Source organism: Ochotona curzoniae, unplaced genomic scaffold (genome assembly GCF_017591425.1).
Source record: "Ochotona curzoniae isolate NIBS_2020 unplaced genomic scaffold, NIBS_Ocur_1.0 scaffold_4763, whole genome shotgun sequence".
NCBI lineage: Eukaryota > Metazoa > Chordata > Mammalia > Lagomorpha > Ochotonidae > Ochotona > Ochotona curzoniae.
The window spans coordinates 4,816,923-4,839,354 of NW_024467123.1; the positions used below are offsets into that span (position 1 = coordinate 4,816,923).

At 39.9% G+C, this 22,432-nt stretch overlaps 1 protein-coding gene across 7 annotated transcripts in view; it reads left to right on the forward strand.

Annotated features, from left to right (window-relative positions):
• Positions 1-22,432, forward strand: part of WAPL (WAPL cohesin release factor) — a 79,057-nt gene that overhangs the window by 45,768 nt on the left and 10,857 nt on the right. For 6 of the 7 annotated variants that reach the window (XM_040970457.1, XM_040970459.1, XM_040970463.1 and 3 more), the window contains 11 exons: positions 3,361-3,456; positions 5,937-6,089; positions 6,330-6,466; positions 7,006-7,117; positions 9,102-9,329; positions 11,403-11,514; positions 11,832-11,929; positions 14,911-14,987; positions 17,465-17,640; positions 19,136-19,251; positions 19,598-19,759. In XM_040970457.1, coding sequence (XP_040826391.1) covers positions 3,361-3,456; positions 5,937-6,089; positions 6,330-6,466; positions 7,006-7,117; positions 9,102-9,329; positions 11,403-11,514; positions 11,832-11,929; positions 14,911-14,987; positions 17,465-17,640; positions 19,136-19,251; positions 19,598-19,759 — 1,467 coding nt within the window. The remainder of the gene's footprint in view (positions 1-3,360; positions 3,457-5,936; positions 6,090-6,329; positions 6,467-7,005; positions 7,118-9,101; positions 9,330-11,402; positions 11,515-11,831; positions 11,930-14,910; positions 14,988-17,464; positions 17,641-19,135; positions 19,252-19,597; positions 19,760-22,432) is intronic. The other variant, XM_040970458.1, reaches the window with a different exon arrangement.

Sequence of the window (22,432 nt, forward strand, 5' to 3'; positions counted from 1 at the left end):
TGTTGTTTGTCATGCCCAGGGAGTACTAAAAAAAAGAAAGCATGTTTAAGATTCCTAGTTTGGGCCCAGCGTGATAGCATAGTGGTTAAGGTCCTCACCTTGCAAGCTGCCCCACTTCCTATCCAGCTCCCTGCCTGTGGCCTGAGAAGGCAGTCGAGGACGGCCCAAAGCCTTGGGACTCTGCACCTGCGTGGGAGACCCGGAAGAGGCTCCTGGCTTCAGATTGGCTCAGCACCGGCCATTGAGCTCACTTGCGGAGTGAACCTTCGGACGGAAGATCTTCCTCTGTCTCTCCTACTCTCTGTAAATCCACCTTTCCAATTAAGGGGGGGGGGGGAAGAAAGAAAAAGTGTACTTAAAAAAAAAAAAGATTCCTAGTATTGAAATATACCACAGTGGTTCTAAATGCTTAGAATGTTGAAGACCATCCTTCGGAGTTTCATACTTAAATGTTCTCAGTTGGTTGCAGGGTAAAGAAAATCCACAAGTTAACAATGAAAAAGTTAATTTGGTTAATATGTTCCATATTTACTTTTTAAACCTAAATACAATTAACAGGATTAAAGACCAGCCTTTTTCCATTGGAGTGAACCAGTTAAAGCTTGGGTAGATTGCTGAATACTAAGAGTAATTGTGATTTTCCATGCAAAGTTGCTTGCTATTTAGAATATTGACCTGTACCTTTTTTTTTTTTTTTTTAAGATTTATGTGTTTTTACTGGCAAGTCAGATTTTGCAGAGAGAAGGAGAGACAGAGAAAGATCATCTACCCACTGGCTTACTCCCTAAGTAGCTGTAATGGCTGGAGCTGAGCTGATCCAAAGCCAGGAGCCAGGAGCCAGGAGCCAGGAGCTTGTTCAGGTTCTCCCATGTGGGTGCAGGGTCCCAAGACTTTGGGCTTTCCCAGGCCACAAGCAGGGAGCTGGAAGGGATGTGGAGCAGCTGGTATGCAAACTGTGACACATGTTGGATTCTGACTCTTGCAAGGTGATGTCTTTAGCCACTTGGCTGCTGTGCTAGGCCCAGACCTGTAATTTTCTTAGAGTGAAATTTAATGTGTGACAGGCTAGTGTTGTTAGGTTTAAAGTAAAAAATTAACTTAAAAATGAGTGGAATTGTATCATTTTAGAATAATGTAAAAACTAAGAGTTGTGGGACCCAGCGCGGTAGCCTAGTGCTAAAGTCTTTGGATTGCATGTCCCAAGATTCCATATGGGCGCCGGTTTTAGTCCTGGCAGCCCTGCTTTACATCTAGTTCCCTGCCTGTGGCCTGGGAAAGCAGTCGAGGACAGCCCAAAGCTTTGGGACCCTGCACCTGCAGGGGAGACTTAGAAGAATCTCCTGGTCCTGGCTTTGGATTGGCTCAGCACTGGCCATTGCGGCTGCTTGGGAAGTGAATCATTGGATGAAAGATCTTCCTCTCTGTCTCTCCTCCTCTCTGTATATCTGCCTTTCCAATAAAAATAACTTTTTGTAGGGCCCGGTGCAGTGGCGCAAGTGGTTAAGTCCTCGCCTTGCACGCCCGGGATCCCATATGGGCGCCGGTTCTAATCCCAGCAGCCCCGCTTCCCTTCCAGCTCCCTGCCTGTGGCCTGGGAAAGCAGTCGAGGACGGCCCAAAGCTTTGGGACCCTGCACCCGCGTGGGAGACCCGGAAGAGGCTCCTGGCTTCGGATCGGCATAGCATCGGCCGTTGCGCTCACGTGGGGAGTGAATCATCGGGCGGAAGATCTTCCTCTCTGTCTCTCCTCTCTGTATATCTGCCTTTCCAATAAAAAATTATAAAAATAAATCTTTTAAAAAAATTAAAAAAAAATAACTTTTTGTAAAAAAAAAAAGGGATGATCTGGTTCTCTATTTTCTATGTTCCCCTCTAACATGAGCTATATAAAGAGAAAATAGAGAACCAGATTGATTAAAAAAATTTTTTTAGAAGGCAGATTTTTGCGGAGATAGAAAAGGAGACATGATCTTCCGTCTTCTGGTTCACTCCTCATATGGCCACTATAACTTAAGGCAAGAGCTTGTCTCCCACAAGGATGCAAGGGTCCAAGAACTCGGGAAGGGAGCTAAATGGAAAGCGGAGTAGCCTCGACACACACTGGTGCTCATGTTGCATGCCAGTGCTGCAAGGCAGAAGGTTAGCCTGTTGAGCCATCTCACTTCTCAGTTTTTCTTTTTGTATTTTATTTGAAAAACAAAGTGGCAGAGACATCTGCAGTCCACTGGTTCACACCCCAGTCCCCCAACCCCCTGGTAAGTGGCCTCAGCAGAGAGGTTTGAAACATGCCAAAGGCGGGAGCCCGGAATTCCATCTTTATGTCTCAACAAGGATGGCAGGGCCCAAGCACTTGAATCAGTTTTTGCCGTCTTCTCATGTGTTGGCAGAGAGAAAGATGGAGAGTGCAGCAGCCAGGTCTCCAGCTGCTCTCTAATGCAGCATGCCAGTGCTAGCATGCGCAGGCAGTGACTTAACCTTTAGTGCCACAATGCCAGTCTCTAGACTGGTTTCTACAGGTTCACAGTCACTGTTTAAAATTCTAAAGGTAAAATTAAGAGGTGTTTTCCATGAGTTATGTGAGTTGCACAGCAACTTGAACTAACATGATGTCATTTACATCCTACTATGGAAATTTACCTGTTTTACTCTAAAATGTGTATTATTACATGTGTGTTACTAGGTGGTATTCCTTTAGGATCCACTGTGTTGCAGCATTTGCTAAGTATGCCATTATTACTTTATAAAATCTATAAATTAACTGCAAATTTTTGTCTTCAAAGCTTTTGCAGTAAGTGAACTTGAACAGGCATTGTGGATTATGCCTGCGTCCTACTGTTGAAAGATGTTGGGACTGAGAGTGGAGTAGAAGAGTAACATTTTGCCAGAGGACCTGTTGAGTTGAATATAGTGGTTATTGAATGGTATAATTCTGGCTAGGGGTTAGCTTTACTTTTTTTTTTTTAAACCTAAGATTGAAATATGTAAAATTTACAGGGACAGAAAGATCTTTTGTCCGCTGGTTCACTCTGCACATTCCCACAATGGTTGGAGTTGAGCTGATCTAAAACCCAGAGCAAGGAGGAGCATCTGGTCTCCTACATGGATGCAAGGTCCCAAGGTTTTGAGCCGGTGTTTGCTGCTTTCCCAGGCCACAACCAGGAAGCTGGATGGGAAACGAAGCAGCAAGGACACAAATATGCCCATATGGGATCCTGGTGCTTGCAAAGGGAAGATTAGCCAATTGAGCTAGTTGTTGCCTTTGACTGGGTTGTATGTTCATGGGTTCAAGCTACTGTATGCTTTTTAGTTGAAGTGAAGATAGCAAAGATGCAAATATTTGATACTTTTCTTTTTTCTCTAGTCACCTACAAAAGCTGTGTATAATGCTAGACATTGGAACCATCCAGACTCAGAAGAACTACCTGGGCCACCAGTAGTAAAACCTCAGAGTGTCACAGTAAGTGAACTACACCTAGCATTTTGTGTCCTTCAGGAAGTTGGGAGCTACTAAGCAATTACTATCTTGTTTCATAATTTGTTAGTTTTTCACTTAATAGTTTATTTTGGTCTTGATTGAAGTTTAGTGAGTTTAGATTACTTTATTGGAAGAATGAGGATTAGTGATGGGAGAGCAGAAATTGTAGTGCTGCTAAGGTATAAATGAACTCAAGTAGTACAGTTCTCTTTGTTTTACTCATGGTCCTCATTTCAAAGAATTTGTACTGTTTGGGGTTTAAGATCCAAGTTATTCCTGATTTGAAGTTTGTATTAACCAATAAATGCTGTGTTGTAAGTTATATTCTAAATCTCAAAGGGGTTTCAGTGTTTAATGAAAACCTCTTCCTGCATCCCAATAGTACTTTTTGCTTTTTTTCTATTCTCTTATTTTTATTGGAAAATCAGATTTTCTTTTCTTTTTTTTTTTTTTTTAAGATTTATTTTGTTTTCATTACACAGTCAGATATACCGAGAGGAGGAAAGACAGAGAGGAAGATCTTCCGTCCGATGACTGACTCCCCAAGTGAGCGCAATGGCTGGTGCTGAGCTAATCCAAATCCGGGAACCAGGAACCTCTTCCGGGTCTCCCGCACGCACGGGTGCAGGGTCCCAAAGCTTTGGGCCGTGTTCGACTGCTTTCCCAGGCCACAAGAAAGTAGCTGGATGGGAAGTGGAGCTGCCAGGATTAGAACTGGCGCCCATATGGGATCCCAGCCTGTTCAAGGCGAGGACTTTAGCCGCTAGGCCATGCCGCTGGACCTGGAAAATCAGATTTTTAGAGAGGAGGAGAGACAGAAAGATCCTCCATCCACTGGTTCACTCCCCAAGTGGCTGCAACAGCAGGAGCTGAGCAGTCCTCATGCCAGGAGCCTCCTTGGAGTCTCCTGCGCTGGTGCAGGTTCCCAAGGCTTTTGGCCATCTTCTACTGCTTTTCCAGGGCACAAGTACTGAGCCGGAAGGAAAATGGGACATGAACTGGCTCCTACCTGGGGTCCTGGCATATGCAAGGCAAGGACTTCAGCCACAAGGCTGTCATGTCAGTCCCCCGTATTACTTTTACTTAAGTTCTTTTTTTTTTAAATGAAACTTTTTAAAAGATTTATTTATTTTTATTGCAAAGGCATGTTTTTACAGAGAATCAATGACAGAAAGATCTTCCCTCTGCTGTTTCACAACCCAAGTGGCTGCAACAGCAGGAGCTGAGCCGATCTGAAAGTGGGAGCCGGGAGCCTCTCTGGGTCTCCGACAGGGGTGTAGGGCTTCAAGGCTTGAGCCATCCACCACTGCTTTCCTAGACTATAAGCAGGGAGCTGGATGGGAAGTGGAGCAGCCGGGACACGAATTGTAACCCCTATGGGATCCTGGTGCTTTAAAGGAAAGGATTAGCCAGTTGAATTATTGGGCTGGGCCGTAATAGACAATCTTGAGTCTTTTATTCCTTCATGTTTATTTGAAAAATCAGGAGACAGCTTCAGAAGAGCTCTCCATCTGCCAGTTCAGTTCCTAGTTTTCTTAAACAGCTGGATGTGAGCCAGGCTGAACTCGGGAGAGATCTGAACTCAGAATGGTCTCCCACAGGGCTACCGGCTTCCAAGTGCTTGAGCCATTGTCTGTTACCTCCCTGAGTGCACATCATTTGGTAGGCAGCTAGATCAGGAGTGGAGTAGCTGGGACCAGGCGTATTGACACAGCATGCAGACATTCCACACAATTTACTCCCTGTGCAGAATACCCACCTCTCCAATAGTACTTTAAAAGCCAAAACGCCTTTATAAAGAGATTGTTACCAAGTTATTTGTTTACAAGGAGTTGTTACTATCATACACAAAAACTTTTGGCTTAACAGTAAAGCTGTCATCTGAAGCTGCCGTAGGAATTAGGGCTTTATAATAGCAAAAAGTAGGTATGGAGGGACATCTGAATTAGAGTTTACCAGTTTCCCTTTCTCTTGTTAGTTTTGTTAATCCCTTTTAATAGTGTAAGATCATTGTTATACAGAGTAGTGATTTTATGCCATGTTCATGTGCACCGTTGTTAGAGTTTTGTATTTCTCTCTTTAACTACCTCAGATTCCTTTGCTTTTACAGTGCTTTAGTTCATCTATTAATAGTTTTTCTGTCCCCTCCCTAGTGTCTGTCAGTGCTATTTATGCATGCAGTTGTGGTTTTTCATTCCTTCAGTGGTCTTTGAGACAAATAAACTATGTGAAATATAAGTTTAAAAAGACCAGAAGGAATTCTTGAGTGGTTCTTTTGTGTGTAAAATATAAGTCTTACCTACTAGTGCATGGAATTTAAAGTAGCTTTTATGATCTTGTATGGGCCTCCCTCCTCCCCCCTTTAAAAATCTACTTAAAAAAAAAAAACACTAAATTTTCCAGATAGACAAGATGTTACTTATATTTATCTAGAACAACTAATTGAATACCTTTATTAATAGGTGAGGCTGTCTTCAAAGGAACCAAATCAAAAAGATGATGGAGTTTTTAAGGCTCCTGCACCACCACTCAAAGTGATAAAAACTGTGACAATACCTACCCAGCCCTACCAAGATATAGTTACTGCACTGAAATGCAGAAAAGAAGACAAAGAAGTAAGCAGCCATGTGGAGTTTTGTATGTTAACGTTTAGCCTTTAAATGTCTTAAATATCAGTGCATTGATATTTAGCTTTGAACCACAATTTTACCTTGTCCTACCACTAGCAGTGTTTTAAGAATGTATTTTTGGTTCCATCTAACTGGTTTGTATTTTCTGTAAAGTACATTGAACCATGGCCTTATATATGCTAGTTTATAGTTTAAAACGAGCTGGGCTTATTTTTTTCTTGGCAGTTATATACTGTTGTTCAGCACGTGAAGCACTTCAATGATGTGGTGGAATTTGGTGAAAATCAGGAGTTCACTGATGACATTGAGTACTTGTTAAGTGGCTTAAAGAGCACTCAGCCTCTAAACACACGTTGCCTTAGGTAAGGTGTTTTATAATTATACTGATGCTGTATCTCAGGGTTTTCCCAAATATCTGGGATATTGGTTAAAGAAGAAGAAGCTGGACATGTTTTGTTGTCATGGATGTAGTGTGTAGCTAATGATGTTAAAAAGTATCAGCTTCTTCAGAAGTACTTGGTTGTATGTGACGAAGGGAAAGCTGTGTGGTCCTGGGTTTTGTTTTTTAGCAGCACTGAGGTGTTGGAAAGAATCAGTGTGCTAAAGTATCGTTTCAGTTCTTTTACGTCTTAAAATTTCATACATCAAAGGATAAATTAGAATAAGTTAAACATGTTCTGATTTGTGTCATCTTTTACATACTGAAATGGATAAATTCACAATCGCATACTTGATATTAGCACATTTTTCATAATTTGGTTTGTCATGTTTTATTATGATGTATATGGGCAATTGTTTGGTCCCGGCACTCCCTGCATTTGCTTGTTTTGTTACTCTGCAAATTGCAGTCTAGTATACTAGCTAAGTTCAGTTCTCCTAACAGAGTCTTTCTTTCTTCTAGTGTTATTAGCTTGGCTACTAAATGTGCCATGCCCAGTTTTCGAATGCACTTGCGAGCACATGGAATGGTAGCAATGGTCTTTAAAACCTTGGATGATTCTCAGCACCATCAGGTATTTTTAAGTTCTCGGGATCGAGAAGCATTACTGAAAAATTCTAGTTTATTTGGCTGTCAATAAATAATTTCCTCAAATATTCATAAGAAATTCTGTCTTAATTTCACATCAAGCTCATTTTATTTGCTGACTCTATGGCACTTAATGCCATAATTTTGTGCTTAATAAATCGCTTGATTATTTTCTCATGAGAACATTTCCTATGATTTGTACACTTATACTATTAAAATTTTATGTAGGTAACCGTAAGTAATGTACTGTCCTGGACGTTTATAAGCATGGTTTCCTTGAATTAGAAAGGACTGAGAAAACACTTCATATTTGATATCAATAACAAAAAGAATAGTTTTGAAATATTGCTTCAATTAAAATGGTTTTTAGTTTTTTTTTTAATCAGTACTTAATGTTAGTGTGATATCAACACAAATGCAGTGGGTTGCATGCAGTTATTAGATACAACTCTAAAAGCATGATACCTTTCTTCCTTCTAAAGAAAAAATTCATTCTCATTTCCTGCAGTGTTTTCTCTTAATAAAATATTCATAATAAAAGTAAAGTTTAACATCTTCTAAGGTTAGAAGAAAGTAATCTACATTGCTAATCATTTCAAGAGTGTATTTTGAGATGGCCTTATTATATTTTTGTACAAGGAAATGATGTCCCAAATATATACTAGGTGACACAGAATTAATGAGTCTTCTGAAACTAGAAGTAGTACATTTGGCCCTTAGTGAGTGTAATTCCATCCCTAAGTTTTATCAGATACATCATGAAGGAAAAGAGATGAGAGTTTAAAATGAGTTGTTTGGTAGGGCAGTTAAGAGTGGACTAAGATGCCACTATATGATTTTTGAAAGCAGTAGTCCTGTTGTGGCCTTTAAAATTGCTTTTGAAAAACAATTTGCTGTATTAAACATTGAGTCAGTAACCCTGTTCTGAAGTTTCTCTGCTTTGACAGGCGTAACGTTTAAGTTGTTATGTAATTATTTGTGTTTCTGAATGTTCCATACATGAAGACCAGTAGAATTACAGACCAATATCCTGAACATAAGACCTTTCTCTTATATAATTGTCCCTTTTGTAAAATGGCACAGTATTTGCTTGTAACCTGCGTACTACTCCCTTAGATTTTAAGTCATCACCATCTTACTTACACTGCCTATTATACTATGAATGCTGTGTGAGTCTGTGTTATTTCAGGAGTAAGGATAAGGAAAACAAAGTCTGCATGAACATGTTCTGTACAGATTTTTCTTTTTTTTTTCCTCTAGTATGTTTTGATTTATATTTGCTTGAATCAACTGAACTGAAAGTGTGGATACAGAGGACTGATTATATTAATATATTAAAATGTGCCACGTTTGGGCTTAAGTTTGTAGTGCCTGGTCTAAAATGATAATTATGTTATCTTAGCAGTTTGAGAGCATATTTTTGTCTTTTAAAAACTTGTGAAATTAGTGGTTTATTTTAAATAAATTAATCAGAATATTTCAGCATCTTCAGTTCTATATACGGATGCAGATTCAACTGTGTATATTTTGCAGTGAAAAAAGTGTTAAGTTCTTGATGTGGATTTTAAAACACATTATTGAGTTTAAACTGACATTTGAGTCTATCTATTTGTTATAAAGGGTAAGATATTTTGTAGTATATCTTTTTAAAAATAGTGTTTTATGAATTCTTTATTTAGTACTTAATGGCCAAAGAAATGTGTAATTCAGCTTAGTTCTTCAAGTTTCAGGGTCCTCATGGGGCGTATTTGTAGAAAGGGAAACTTTAAGTAGCAGTGCTTTATTTACTAGGCATTTTTCTCTAAAATATTTTAAGGAGGTTGCTGAATAAAAAATAAGGTTTCAAACATGATCAGTAACGTGGGTGTTAGGTATCTTCGCTTGTCAGCGTATGTCAATAGTGGCCTTATTTTCTGAAATTGTAGTAATTGCTTACCTTAACTTTTTTTGGGGGGTGGGGTCTGTTGAAGAATCTGTCCCTCTGTACAGCTGCCCTCATGTACATACTGAGTAGGGATCGTTTGAACATGGATCTTGATAGAGCTAGCCTAGACCTAATGATTCGACTTCTGGAACTGGAACAAGATGCTTCGTCAGCTAAGTTATTGAATGAAAAAGACATGAACAAAATCAAAGAAAAAATCCGAAGACTCTGTGAAACTGTACACAACAAGCATCTTGATCTAGAAAATATAACGGTGAGTGACTTCCATTTTAAAATATGAACCCCTAACCCCTCTTAGCCTTGGTTTACAGTATGGCAAATTTTAAGATTTATTGATTTTAAGAAGTCAGAATTGTAGGGAGAAAAGGAAAAATGGAGAGAGCTCTTAGCATTTGCTGCTTCGTTCCTCGAGTGGCCACAATGCCTGGAGATGGGCCAAGAGTTTCTTGAGGTCGGCCACGTGGGTGTAGGAGCCTAGGCACTTGAACCATCCTCCACTGTTGCAGCAGACAGGGCTTGAACTGGTGCCCACACGGGATATAGGGTCTCGGGTAGTAGCTTTACCTGTCATGCCGTAGAGCCTCCCTTGGTAGTTTCTTGTAAAATGTCTCTCAGTGTGATTTTAATCCTTGTCTGAAACAGCTTCATCAGCTTCTCTGTATTCTAGGAGTTTTTTTTGTTTTGTTTTGTTTTTTTGCACAGTGGCAGGAGGTAGGCATTAAAGAGATACAAATTTTCTATTGCATTTTGCCTCATGTAAGTTTCCTGATCCTGGTGGCAAGACCCAACCATTGGTATGCTCAAGGGCTGCTTCTGTTTTGTACAAGAAACTGAATGAACTCTGGAGAAAGCCAGCCACTCTGGCTTGGGATGCAGGCATATGGTAGTGCTACAGATATGCCATGGAGAGAGAATTTAAAATCAAGTATACTTTTTTTTTCAGATGAAATGCAAGTAATTGAGAGCTGACAATTGCAGTGACTTGGATATACTTTGAAACTCAGGATTATTTCAGTTTTTATGTAAAATTATGAGTGATACACTTTTAAATTACTGGCTTGTAATATATTGAATTTAGACTGAATATCAATCATTTTCATGTCAGTAGAAGAAACAAAAACATATAAAACTTTTGTTATTATTAAAACATCATATTACTGTTCCCCTCACAAATTCTCAGTTTCACAGCTGCTCTGAGAGGAGCAGGTTCATTCAATTTCTTGCTTTGTAGGAAATAACTGGATTCTAGCTCTGTCACTTTAGACACTTTTTTTTTAAAGACGTAAAAATATTCTGGAGCTTTTCTGATCTGTAGTACCAAGAGTTTTATTTTTTTTTATAATATGTATTTTGTTTGAATTTCTAAATGATCTGATAATCTAGTTCCAGATATAACATATATAGGCTAGAGTTTAAATTTGCATCTTTTGAAGGCAGAAGAAAACCCAGTGTTTTCACTCCTGAACTCTTGAGTTCAAGCATTTCTTTTGTTATGCTATGACAGCAGGAAATCAAATTGCCCTTTTTAGGGGCAATGGCTTCTGTGCTTTTTACAAAAGGAAGACTTGAAGCCAACCCAAAACAAAGCAAAGAAGTAATGACTCTGTTGTGTGCCCTCTACTGGTGGTCCTGAAGTATTTTGTCATGGTGTTCAGTAATGAGTATCCAAGTTGCCAACCATGAAGTTTAAAACAGTTCTTTCTGCAACACTAAAATGAACAAAAGATTTGTATTAGAATAGATAATGAAAATGCATAGAGCAATAAGAAAAAAACAAGCAGCATGCAAGAAAATACAAAAATGAACCAGGGACTCCTATAGAAGCAGTATGGGGAGTGAAAGAATGCTGAAATTTACTGTCAGAAAAACATGTGTATATGCCAAAACAATAAGTTGCTGTTAGATGAAATGGTAACGTGCTTTTGTTGATTCAAGGCAATTGGTACTCTTATACTTTGTTCTGAAGAACAGTACTTCCTTCCTCCTTGTGGATTTATTAAACAATAGATTGATTTGCAGTTAAGATACATGTGTGCTTTCACTTAATCCCATGCTTGGGCTTTTATTCTATAAAAATAACAGCATCGGTAAATATATTGCCGGGAAAAGTGTGGGGAGGGACTACATAGTTTCCTTTCTGAAAACAGCCTCGTGGTTAAAAAACATTGTTTGAACATAGGTTTTCTGATAAAATTTAGCTGTTTTCCCTCACTGTCTGGTTTTAAAAAGCTGTGTACTGGTCCGATGCAATTTTTGTAAGGAAAAATAATTTACATTTTTGCTGAGAAATTGCTAATATTCATTACTGGTGCTTCTCATTTTTTAGACTGGGCATTTAGCTATGGAGACATTACTGTCTCTTACTTCTAAACGAGCAGGAGACTGGTTTAAAGAAGAACTCCGGCTTTTGGGTGGTCTGGATCATATTGTTGATAAAGGTATGATGCACAGTGTCTTTTGCATGTACATATATACTTTAAAAATATATCACTTTGAAAAATGTCTGCTTTGAAGGCATACTGCAAATTTCTTTCCAAGAAGTGCCCATTAACACTTGGATTATGGAAATGAGAGAGTTATATATAGGGTATTATATATAACAGATTCCTGTAGTATAAAACCTATGATAAATAAAAAGCAATCCCAGTGTATTTGTAGTGTGTGCACAGACTTGCTTAATAATAATGTCAGCTAAGGGGGTAAGTATTGAAGTAATAAGAAACACCACCTTATGTCTGTTTTTTTTCCCATCTAGTAAAAGAATGTGTGGATCATCTAAGTAGTGATGAGGATGAAGAGAAACTGGTAGCGTCATTATGGGGAGCAGAGAGATGTTTGCGAGTTTTAGAAAGTGTAAGTATGGACAACTGTTTTAAGAAAACTATTTAATTGTGATCATGTGTGTCAGGACTGCCAGATGTTTGATATACCACCTCCTTTCAGACTGAAACTGTTCTTGCTTTCTTGGAGCAGCCGATTGTTAATGAACAAATTCCACATGGAATTTCTTCTTGGTGCATGTCAAACCTTTCATGTCAGTTGTGTTTATATGTACTCAACTTTTTATTGTTCTTAATGTGGAATTCTACTTAAATACATTAACTTGTTTGCAGAAAACAGTAGTTAAATGTAGTTAGAATTTTGCTTTAATTTCCAATGAACGAACATTTTTCTTGAGTGTCTGAGTCATTATTTCTAGGTACAGCTTTTCATAGAATTTGGGAAAATGACGTTGTTGAACTTGAAATAGGTGTATTTTGTTCTTTGGCTAATGACTTTTTTGTTTTTAAATTTTGTTTTTTGATGATTTTTACATAGTTGATTAGGATGTGAATGGTTGAGGGCTAGAGGAAAGTGGGTGAGACCATTGTTTCCACATTTTCTTTTTTCCTTCTCCTATCTGGGGAAAAACTCCCAACACCACCCCAGGGTCCCCGATGTGGGGCATGCTCTGAGAACACTGCTCAAGTGGTTTTGATAGTACAACAGTTTTGAGTTGCTGTCAGTCCCACCACTCCAGTCATGATGAAATCTCTAGAATCCACTGGCTGACATAATCTACCTTAGAGTCCCCATTTTTCCAGATATTCACTACCAACGCTTAATTGTGGTAGTTGATCAATTTGTTCTATCCTTCATCCTCTGTTATGCTACCAGGTGTCTGCGGACTCCAGTGTACTGCCTTGTCTTCCATGTGCAACTGGATATGCTGTCCACTACTCCATCTAAGACACTGAGGAGGCCTAGCTCTTAACACATGCACTCCACGGTCAGACCATGGAACCTGCAATTCTCTCCATGGTTGGAGTTCTGAGTCCAGAAGTTCAGTTGGGGAGAAATTGCCAAAGAAACCTCATGTGAGGTGATCCCAGACCTGGTTCCTTGTGTGCATACCAATACAGGGTCTGACACAGTCCGTTACCCAGATCAACCTACATATACACTGGTAGTTGGAATTGCTGGGTCACTTGTCTCCAGTCTTGTTTTCTATGCAAACCAATGGGTGTTGCAGTCCAGCCCCATCCTGCCCACCAACATTTGGCCCTCACACAAACCAGTGGGAGCTGCAGCCTAGTCTGTGGTGAAAGAGACTCGCAGTAACCCCTACCAGGCTTGCCCCCTACCCTGGTTACTGTATTTGCCAGTATGTACAGCAGACTTGTCCAGTCTGTCCCACATCCCATTCAGCTCTCACACATGTCAGTGGGCAGTGAAGCCTAGTGCAACCCAACCAGCCCGACTAAACAAACCACACACGTGCTGGCGGGTGCCACTCTGTCTTGCCACCCCTGCCCCCCTGTCCTGTTTCTCATGCTCACCAGTGGGAGTGGCAACCCAAGAGGGAGGTGCCCACTGTTTCCCTACTGGGCCATCCCACTCACAGTGCATGCCCTCTCCAGCTGATTCTGCAGTTTAACTTGACAGAACATGCCCCTCATGCCAGCATCTACCAGCTGATGCTGCAGCAAAGCCCAACCCACCCTTACCCACTCTGGCTTATGCATGTGCAAAGCATATACAAAGCTTGATAGAGCCCTGATCCAGCTCACATACAGGCCACCAGGTGTTGTAACCCTACCCGTCCTGATTTAGCCCCAATCCCAACTCTCATGCTCTCCAGTGGGAGTAGTGGTCCAGCAGAGGAGACCCACACAGCCCTCCTACTGGGTTGACCCCCTCTACCCCTCAGGTCTCATGTGTGTGGGTTGTGCATTGAAGTTCAGTCTGGCTTGGCTTTGCTTTACCTTGGCATTTGCCAGTGGGTGCTGTAGCATTGCTGGGCCCAGCCCACATCAATTCCAGCTCATGCTGATGGGGGCTGCTTGGCTAATGATTTTTTTAATATAAGATTTATTCTGGGTTTGGCATGGTAGGCTAGTGGCTAAAATCCTTGCCTTACATGTGCCAGGATCCCAAATGGGTACTGATTCTAATCCTAGTGGCCCTGCTTCCCATCTAGCTCCCTGCTTGTGGCCTGGGAAAGCAGTTGAGGATGGCCCAAAGCCTTGGGACCCTGCACCCGCATGGGAGACCTGGAGGAGGCTTTGGGCTACTGGCTTTGGATAGGCTCAGCTCTGGCCGTGGCAGCCGAGAGTTAGAGAGACTTAGAATCTTCCATCTCTGTTGACTCCCCAAATGGCTGTGATTGCTAGGACCGAACCAGACTAAAACCAGGAGTCCAGAGCATCTTCCGGGTCTCACACGTGGATGCATGGGTCAAAGCACTTGGACCATCCTCCATTGCTTTCCCATGTACATTAGCAGTGACCTGGATCAGAAGTGCAACAGCCAAAACTGAAACTGGTACTTTTATGGGATGCCTGGGTTGCAAGCAGAGGTTTTACCCACTACCTGAGAATGCTGGCCCCAAACGACTTAACCTAATTCAGTTTAGAGTAGAAGGATTTCAGGATGCACAGTTGTTGACTAGGTAGAATTCACTATGTACTTAACATCTGTGGAAGAAATCCTCTTGTGTTAATTGTAAGCTTCTAGCATATATGAAATGGAAATGGTTGTTTTCAGATATATCAGATAGTAGAGATTTCTTTGTAAGGAACTTTTTTAAATGAACCTATGTGTGAATCAAAAGTTATATATAGATTAGAGAACTCTGATGCTAAGTGCTTAATAACTCTGAACAGTGAATGTAAAGATAAATCTAGATGAGCAATTATAACAATGACTCTTTAATTTTCCAGTAAAGGTTTAACTTACTTTAAGCCTGAAACTTGTGGGGTGTAAAGTTAGTGTATTAAATGACAAGGGCTGTTTCTAAGCCTTTTGTAGAAGCTACAGATTGCCACAAGCATTTTTGTATTCTTCCCTTTTAGGTAACGGTGCATAATCCAGAGAATCAGAGCTATTTGATAGCATATAAAGATTCACAACTCATTATTTCATCAGCTAAGTAAGTGTTTCTAAAATATGATGTGTATTTCAAACACTTGGATTAAGCATAAAGGAAATGAGATTGTAATACTGTCTTCATAAAATGGTCTGTGGTTTGGAGTATATTACAGATCAAAAAGAATAGATTCTGGGACTGTAGGTGTTGGTGTGGGCTCCAGCTTTGGAACTTCAGCTTTGTTTCCTTGGATAAGTCAATCACTGCTTCCATGCCCCCATCCCTCTTTTGATAGCATCATGTTGTCATATTAACATTTTTGTGTCTTCCAACTAGTGTTGTTAGGATAAAACAAGTATTTTTATGTATGTATGTGTGTTAATGTGTTAGAGATTTTTTTAAGGTGTGTATTGAATAATATGTACAAACTTAGAGTATTTTAAAATGTCTCATGTATGATGTGCAGTATATACCAATGAGCTGAATTAGTCTAAAGTCTACAACAGGAAAAACTCAGGGTTAGTCCTTTTATGTGTTGTACGTGAACTGTTGGAGCCCTCTTTCTCTGCCCCTCATTTGTACCTGTTTTCAGATCTACATATGCAGCCTCTCTCCTTCTTTAGGCTCCTCCACCCACCCTTCATCACAATTAGGCCAGGGCTGTTACCATGGTGCTTGGTGTCTCCAGGCCTAGTTCTGTCTCATTGCAGCAACCTCCTCCCCAATGTCTCTGTCCTAGTTCTTAATGCCTCTGTCCTACTTCTCTGACCTGTAGGCTCTCCTGCACAGAACCACTTGGACTTAACTTTCTCCAGATCCCTGTTTTGACCAAAAAAAAAAAAAAAAATCGATAATTTCAAATCTCTGATTCTTACTGCCTTTGCATATATGTCCAGTTTCCTTATCAAATGCAGTAGGACTTAACTGCCTGTTGCAGTTCGAGTCTAGCTTTTGTCATTTCTCCTTTGAATCATTTCGAAGAATGTCATAGATAAAGTAGAGAAAACACTGTGTTTACATTAATGAACATGTTATTCAGGCTAAATAATTCTCAGTTATAGCCAGTCATTTCTATCTTTAGCGACATCTCTTTCCTCTTACCTAATTTTGAAATAATCCAGATGTCATATTTTATTCATAAAAACTTTTGCTTATAATCTAAAGGAAGGGGAATTTTTTTTTCGAAAATATACAATACTATTTTTATACCGTATAAACTCAAAATACAATTTGCATGATTCATTTTCAAATTTCGATTAGTCTCCGAAGTTGCCAGTGATTAAAAAATTTTTTTTTTCTTAAAATGTTTTTTAATTTGTAGTTTCCTTTTCACCTTTTTGTGTTTCATTTCTAAAATTTGTCACATTAACCTCAACATACGCATTCTAGTTTTAATCTCCCTTACCAAAGAATATTCTTATCAATAAAAATGTCTGATTTTTTGCTTATCTCTACTTCCTTTTAATTATAATATCTCTGTACAGATATTTTGTAACCCATAACAGATGTCTTATAAATGGAGATCTTTAATATGACAGGTTTCAGCTCTTTCGCTGCATTAGGAAGTGAAGGTCAGATTTCTTAGAAGTGACTTTAGTTAGAGACCAGAGTTAACATGTTTGTGAAAGACCACTCCTGCCATTTTTATGGTTTTTCAGTAGAATTGTGATATACACAGATTGCATACTGAGAGATTGTGTGGTCAATGTTAACATCCCCTCAAAAACCACAGTTTAGTTCAGTGTTGCTATACAGTCAAGTTACCCGTATGCCCAGCAGCTCAAACATCGGGAAAGAATAAGTTATAAAGAATACTTCCTAATCAATGGATTCCAAGATGCTGGAAACCTTAGGAATTTCCCAGTGCTTTAGAGAGTAGTTAGAAATAGATGCACTAGGGGACTGATAAGGGTTTTGTATAGTGTTTACTATTTGGAGAGTCAGTTGACTAAATCAGCTCACTTAATTTGTGGCGCACTTAAAGAAGTGAGTGGGTTTGACAATATAAGCATGGTATGTTGAGAATGCGTGAATTCAGTTCATGCTGTTACACGGCTCTTGGGAAACAGCACCTTAAAAGATTTCAAGTTATAAATGAATTAGTCAAGTACATATCTTGCACCCATTTTTTTATTATGTAATACTGAGATGTACGGCATTTTTCTATCTGCTGAGAACTAAATGAAAAATACATGAATGAGTTTTAGAAGTGTGTAAAGTTTCTTGGTAAAGGATTATTCTGTTTGGGGAATCATCATGGTCTGGATGTGCTGGAGAGATGGGTAAAATCAGGGGCAACTCCAGGAAATAGCTTGCAGTGGCAGGTATTGGCAGTATAGATGTAAACTTAGGTTGTGGGAAGTCTTGTAAATAGATTTTTTCATGAAATTTAAAACCTAAAGAATGATGTATTTGATACATTATTGAAAAGTTAGCACGTTTCAACTTTTAGAAGAGGAAAAGTTAGTAGAAGTCAAGTTAGTCTGTTGGTATGACTTTTGTTGTCTGTTGTAATAGTGTAAGTTTCACTGTTTCTCAAGAGCATTGCAGCATTGTGAAGAGCTGATCCAGCAGTATAACCGCGCTGAGAACAGCATCTGCATAGGTGACAACAAGCCTCTGCCTCACCAGAATGTGACAAACCACGTGGGCAAAGCCGTGGAAGACTGCATGAGGGCCATCATCGGGGTGTTGCTCAACTTGACCAATGATAATGGTGTGTGATGCAGTGTTCATATTTTGTCACTGTTATATGAGAGTGCTTTCAGAAAGTTGGTGGAGGGGTATAGCCGGGAGCTCCTGCTTGGGACACCCACTTCCCCTGTGGAGTGCTGGGTTTGTGTCGCCGCCCCATCCCCATAAAACTTCCTCCTGGTGCTCATTGGAGGCAGTGGCAATGGCATGAGTTGTCAGGTCCTGCCTGCTCCGTTGGAGGCCTGGATACAACTCCTGACTGTTGGCTTTGGCCTGGCTCTAGCTGTAGGCCAAGGCATTAAGGATGTGAGCATGCAAATGAACCCGTCTTTCTCTGACATTGACTATCTGAACTGTAACTCTGGCGCTCATGTAAATTTTGTTTTAATTTTTAAATTTTTATTCGGAAGTCAGATTTAAAGAGAGATGGAAAGATCTTCCGTTCGCTGATTCATTCAAGTGACCAGATTGAGCTGAGTTGAGACCAGGATCCTGAAGCCTCAAGCCTCTCCCAGGTCTCCCAACAAAGTGCAGAGTCCCAAAACTTCGGGCCATCCTCTACTGCCTTTCTAGGCCACAAGCAGGAAGCTGGATGGGGAGTGGGAAGTGAGGCACCCAGAGCACGAACTGGTGCCCATATGGGATCCTGGCATGTGCAAGGCAAGGACTTTAGCCTCTAGGCTACTGTGCTGAGCCTGTCATATAAATTTTTTAAAAAATTAAATGAAGAATTCAGAGTAATTGTAAAATGTACAGTACAAAAAAAATAAACATAGGTGGGGACTGGGACTGTGGCTGCCACCTGTAACATATGCAGCCATTGATTGATATCCCCACTGCTCTGCTTCTGATCCAGTTCGGTGATAATAGCCTGCGAAAAGCAGCAGAGGATTGTCCAAATACATGGTCCTCCGTCACCCATGTGGGAGAACTTGGTGAATGAAACTCTTGGCTGCTTACTTCAGCCTGCTCCACCCCTAGCATTGTTGCCATCTGGATGTGAACCAGTGGATGGAAGATCTCTTTTTGCCTCTCTAGCCTCTCTAAATCTGACTTTTCAAAATAAAGTCCCACTCACATTCCTCTATGTCTTACACTCCCCACCCTAATCAGAGGCTCATGTGGATGTACATTCTTCTCAACTCTGTAAACAATATTAAAAGTAAAATTTAAATTAAAAAAACAAATCGGATCTTTTAAAAATGTTAGAAAAGTACAATTAATATTTTGGTGTAAAATAATCATTTCAACTTTTTTATGTGTTTGCATGTATGACAAGTAAGAGCATGTTCTTTTCTTGATGTGGTGATGCTTAAGTGTCATCATGAATTAAATTAATCTTGGCAGCTTACAGTGCTGATCATTTTAGAACCAGGTAGTACTTTGGCACAGAAATATCAAAAATATATTTTAATGAAGGAATAGCTATATAATTCAGTACCCATTTTAATAAATAGATTGTTGGCATCCTTAGGAAGAACCAGTGAAAATTTTCCTGTTTTCATTTGTCACTTCAGAGTGGGGCAGCACCAAAACAGGAGAGCAGGATGGCCTTATCGGCACAGCCATGAACTGTGTGCTTCAGGTTCCCAAGTACCTACCTCAGGAGCAGAGGTTCGATATCCGAGTGCTGGTGAGTCCAAACGCCCTGTGGGAGCAGCATCTCCATCTAGTTCTGAGGTGAAGCGTTGGCCTTTTAAGAAGGAGTTGGTGTAATTTATGCTGATTGTTTTGATGACTTCCTTATGCACATGCCTGTGGCTGTTCAAGAATGTGGTAACTGAAGGTGCTGGTTGGAAAGTTTCAGGATATCATTCTTTGGGAAGACTGGTATCTTCCGTAATGGTTTTTAAGTGTCTTGCAAGTGGGAGAGCACTGATAGGATTTTTAGTTGCTGATTAAAAGTATGTGTGATATGTTGCTTTAAGTTTTCATCTGTGATAAAAAGCATTTTTTTTTCTTAAACATTTTTTTTTTAGGGCTTAGGTCTGCTGATCAATCTAGTGGAGTATAGTGCTCGGAATCGCCACTGCCTGGTCAACATGGAAACAGCCTGTTCCTTCGACTCCTCCCTCTGCGCTGGAGAAGGTGATGGTTTGAGGATAGCTGGACAAGTTCATGCTGTTCAGGCTTTAGTTCAGGTAACAATTAGTCGTCTCTCCTAGTCCCTGATGCATTGCTCTATTTTCTTATTTAGAACTCCTAAAACATGTTTTGCTAGTTAGGATAGAGAATATCTTTTGCACCTGATCAGTTCTTTATTTTTCAGTTTGTAGAATGAACCTTTATTTTCTTTTCTTTTTAAAGATTGATTTATTTTAATTGAAAGATGTACAGAGATGAAAAGACACAGATAGGAAGATCTCCTATCCATTGGCTCACTCCCTGAATGTTTGTAATGGCCGGTGCTGAGTCAGTCTGAATCCAGGAGCCAGGAATCTCCTCCAGCCTTTTTAAGTTGTCATAATCCCTCCTTAAGCATCCTTAGCAAAGGGCAAAGGTGAAACACACTTTTTCAGTGATTTTGAGCAGTGTTGGTAACAAAAGTAGAACTACATTTCAGCTCTGCCTTACCAGTTGATAGTGTAGAGCATTTACTTACTGGCCTGGTCTCCGTCAGGGCCTTGGTAGGCCTGTGGACCACAGAAGACGCTGACTTGATCCTTAGCTCGTCTGAGAAATAGCCGAGCATGGGAAAGGTTGTGGTGAGAGCATTTCTTTGAATTATTTAAGGTTGCATTTTTCCATTGTCCTGTCCTGTTCTTGTCCGTGATGTTTGTGATTCAGTGTTGAAAAACAGAAAACAGAAAAGTAGTCTGTGGGCTTTTTGTTAGGATTCAAACTTTGTTTCCAGGATTTTTGTCTGTTTGTTTTTGAAATTTTGCTCTTCAATGTCTTAAAATATAAAACCACTGGAAAAAGATCTGTGTTACTTAAAATAACAGTGATGGTAAACAATAACACAATATATTAATCATTCATGATAATAGACTTATTGGCCTTCAAATGCCATTTAAGAATTCCTTTAACGCTGAAAATACTCTAAAATAATATGTTGTATATTTTTTGTTTGTGGAATTTGTCAGTACTCTTGAAAGAAGCATTTCTTATTTGTTACTTTAAAAAGCCTTATATTTTGAGCTCAAGGTAGACTCACAGGAAGTTATAAAAACAGATCAAAGACGCCAGTGTATACTTTGCCCAGCTTCATCTCTTTGCCCAGTTATGTGTCTCACATAACTGTTTCAGCAACAAAACGGGAAAAAGACTGGTACATTAACTATACAGAATACTTCAGTTTTACCACTTGAACCTACAAAGTGTGTGTAGTGGGTGTTTGTGTGTGCAGTGTATGTCTTCTGGTTGTATTACCCCATGAATAGATTCATGAACTAAGTGTTGGGTAAGCTACATACAGGAATAACACTGTGGAAGGATTCTCCTATGCTCCCTGCTGCCCAGCCCTCCACCTCCACCCTTCTTGTCTCACAACTGTCACAGATCTGTTCTCCATCTCCATAGCTGTGAATTTTTGACTCCTACAGTATGTAGTTTGGGCTTAACTTTTTTCATTAAGTGTATGCCCTTGAGGTTTATCCAGATTATTGCATGTGTCAGTAGCTTATTGCTTTTCCTTTGTATAGTTCTAATAGGTTTTTTATCCCAAGGGTTCTGGTCTTTGTCTTTTGAAAGTTGACATGTTCACATTATACCTAAAATAGAATGAAAAGTAGCCACAAATGGTCTTAAGAATTTGTTCTTGACTTGAAGAAATGGATAATTGATAGATCCAGCACTGTGCCCTACTGGCTAAATCCTCGCCTAGCATCTGCTGGGATCCCATATGGGTACTAGTTCGTGACCTGGCTGCTCCACATCCCTTGCAGCTCCCTGCTTGTGGCCTGGAAAAGCAGTGGAAAAAGGCCCAAAGCCTTGGGACCCTGCACCTATGAAGGAGACCTGAGGACACTCCTGGTTCCTGGCTTCGGATTGACCCAGTTCCAGTTGTTTCAGCAACTTGAGGGAGTGTACCAGTGAAACGAAGGGACTTTCTATTTCTCTTCCTTTCTGTGTATCTGCCTTTTCCCCCAAAAGAGAAATGGATAATTGATCTGCTCTGTTCACGCTGTAGGGATTTATTTACAGAGGCCACAGTTGGTTTCAGGGACAGCCTCAGATTATCCTGTGCTATCTGCCTGACCTGGGAGTGTTTGGGCTACCTAGCTGGTTTCCCGTTGTACTCCCTGATATAGAAGCTGCTTGTTGTTCTGGCTATCACCCTGTGCGCTAGCTTTCTCTTTGTTAGGATTTGTCCTTGTTACTGGCCTGAAATTCTTGTTATTGGATTATTGTACCTTTTGAGTGATAAATTCTGTGAAGATTAACCTTAGTACCCAAATTTCAGGCCTTGCTTTACAACGTATGTGTAGAGCAGCTAATTACCTTAGGAATAATTATATCAGGATATGTACATGCGTTTATGTGTATGTGAATGTTATTTGGTGTTCAGTCATCACCAAACACATATGTCCTCTCCTCAGTTCAGACTTCCATTAAAACTATTAAAAATTGTGTATGTCTCTTGAAACAGTAGTGAATACTTGTTTCATAATTCTTGTTAATTCTGAAGTTAGCATTTTTTAAATCAGCCATACTTGACATTTTGTCTTCAGGGAGTGGTCATGGTAGCTTGATTGTGTTTCCTTAAATTGTAACTGTCAGGCTGTTACTCTCTGTTCATAGATTGCATCTCAAGACCTCTTTAAAATTTTGAAAATAATTTGAGAATTCCAAGGCAAGATTATCTGAGTTAT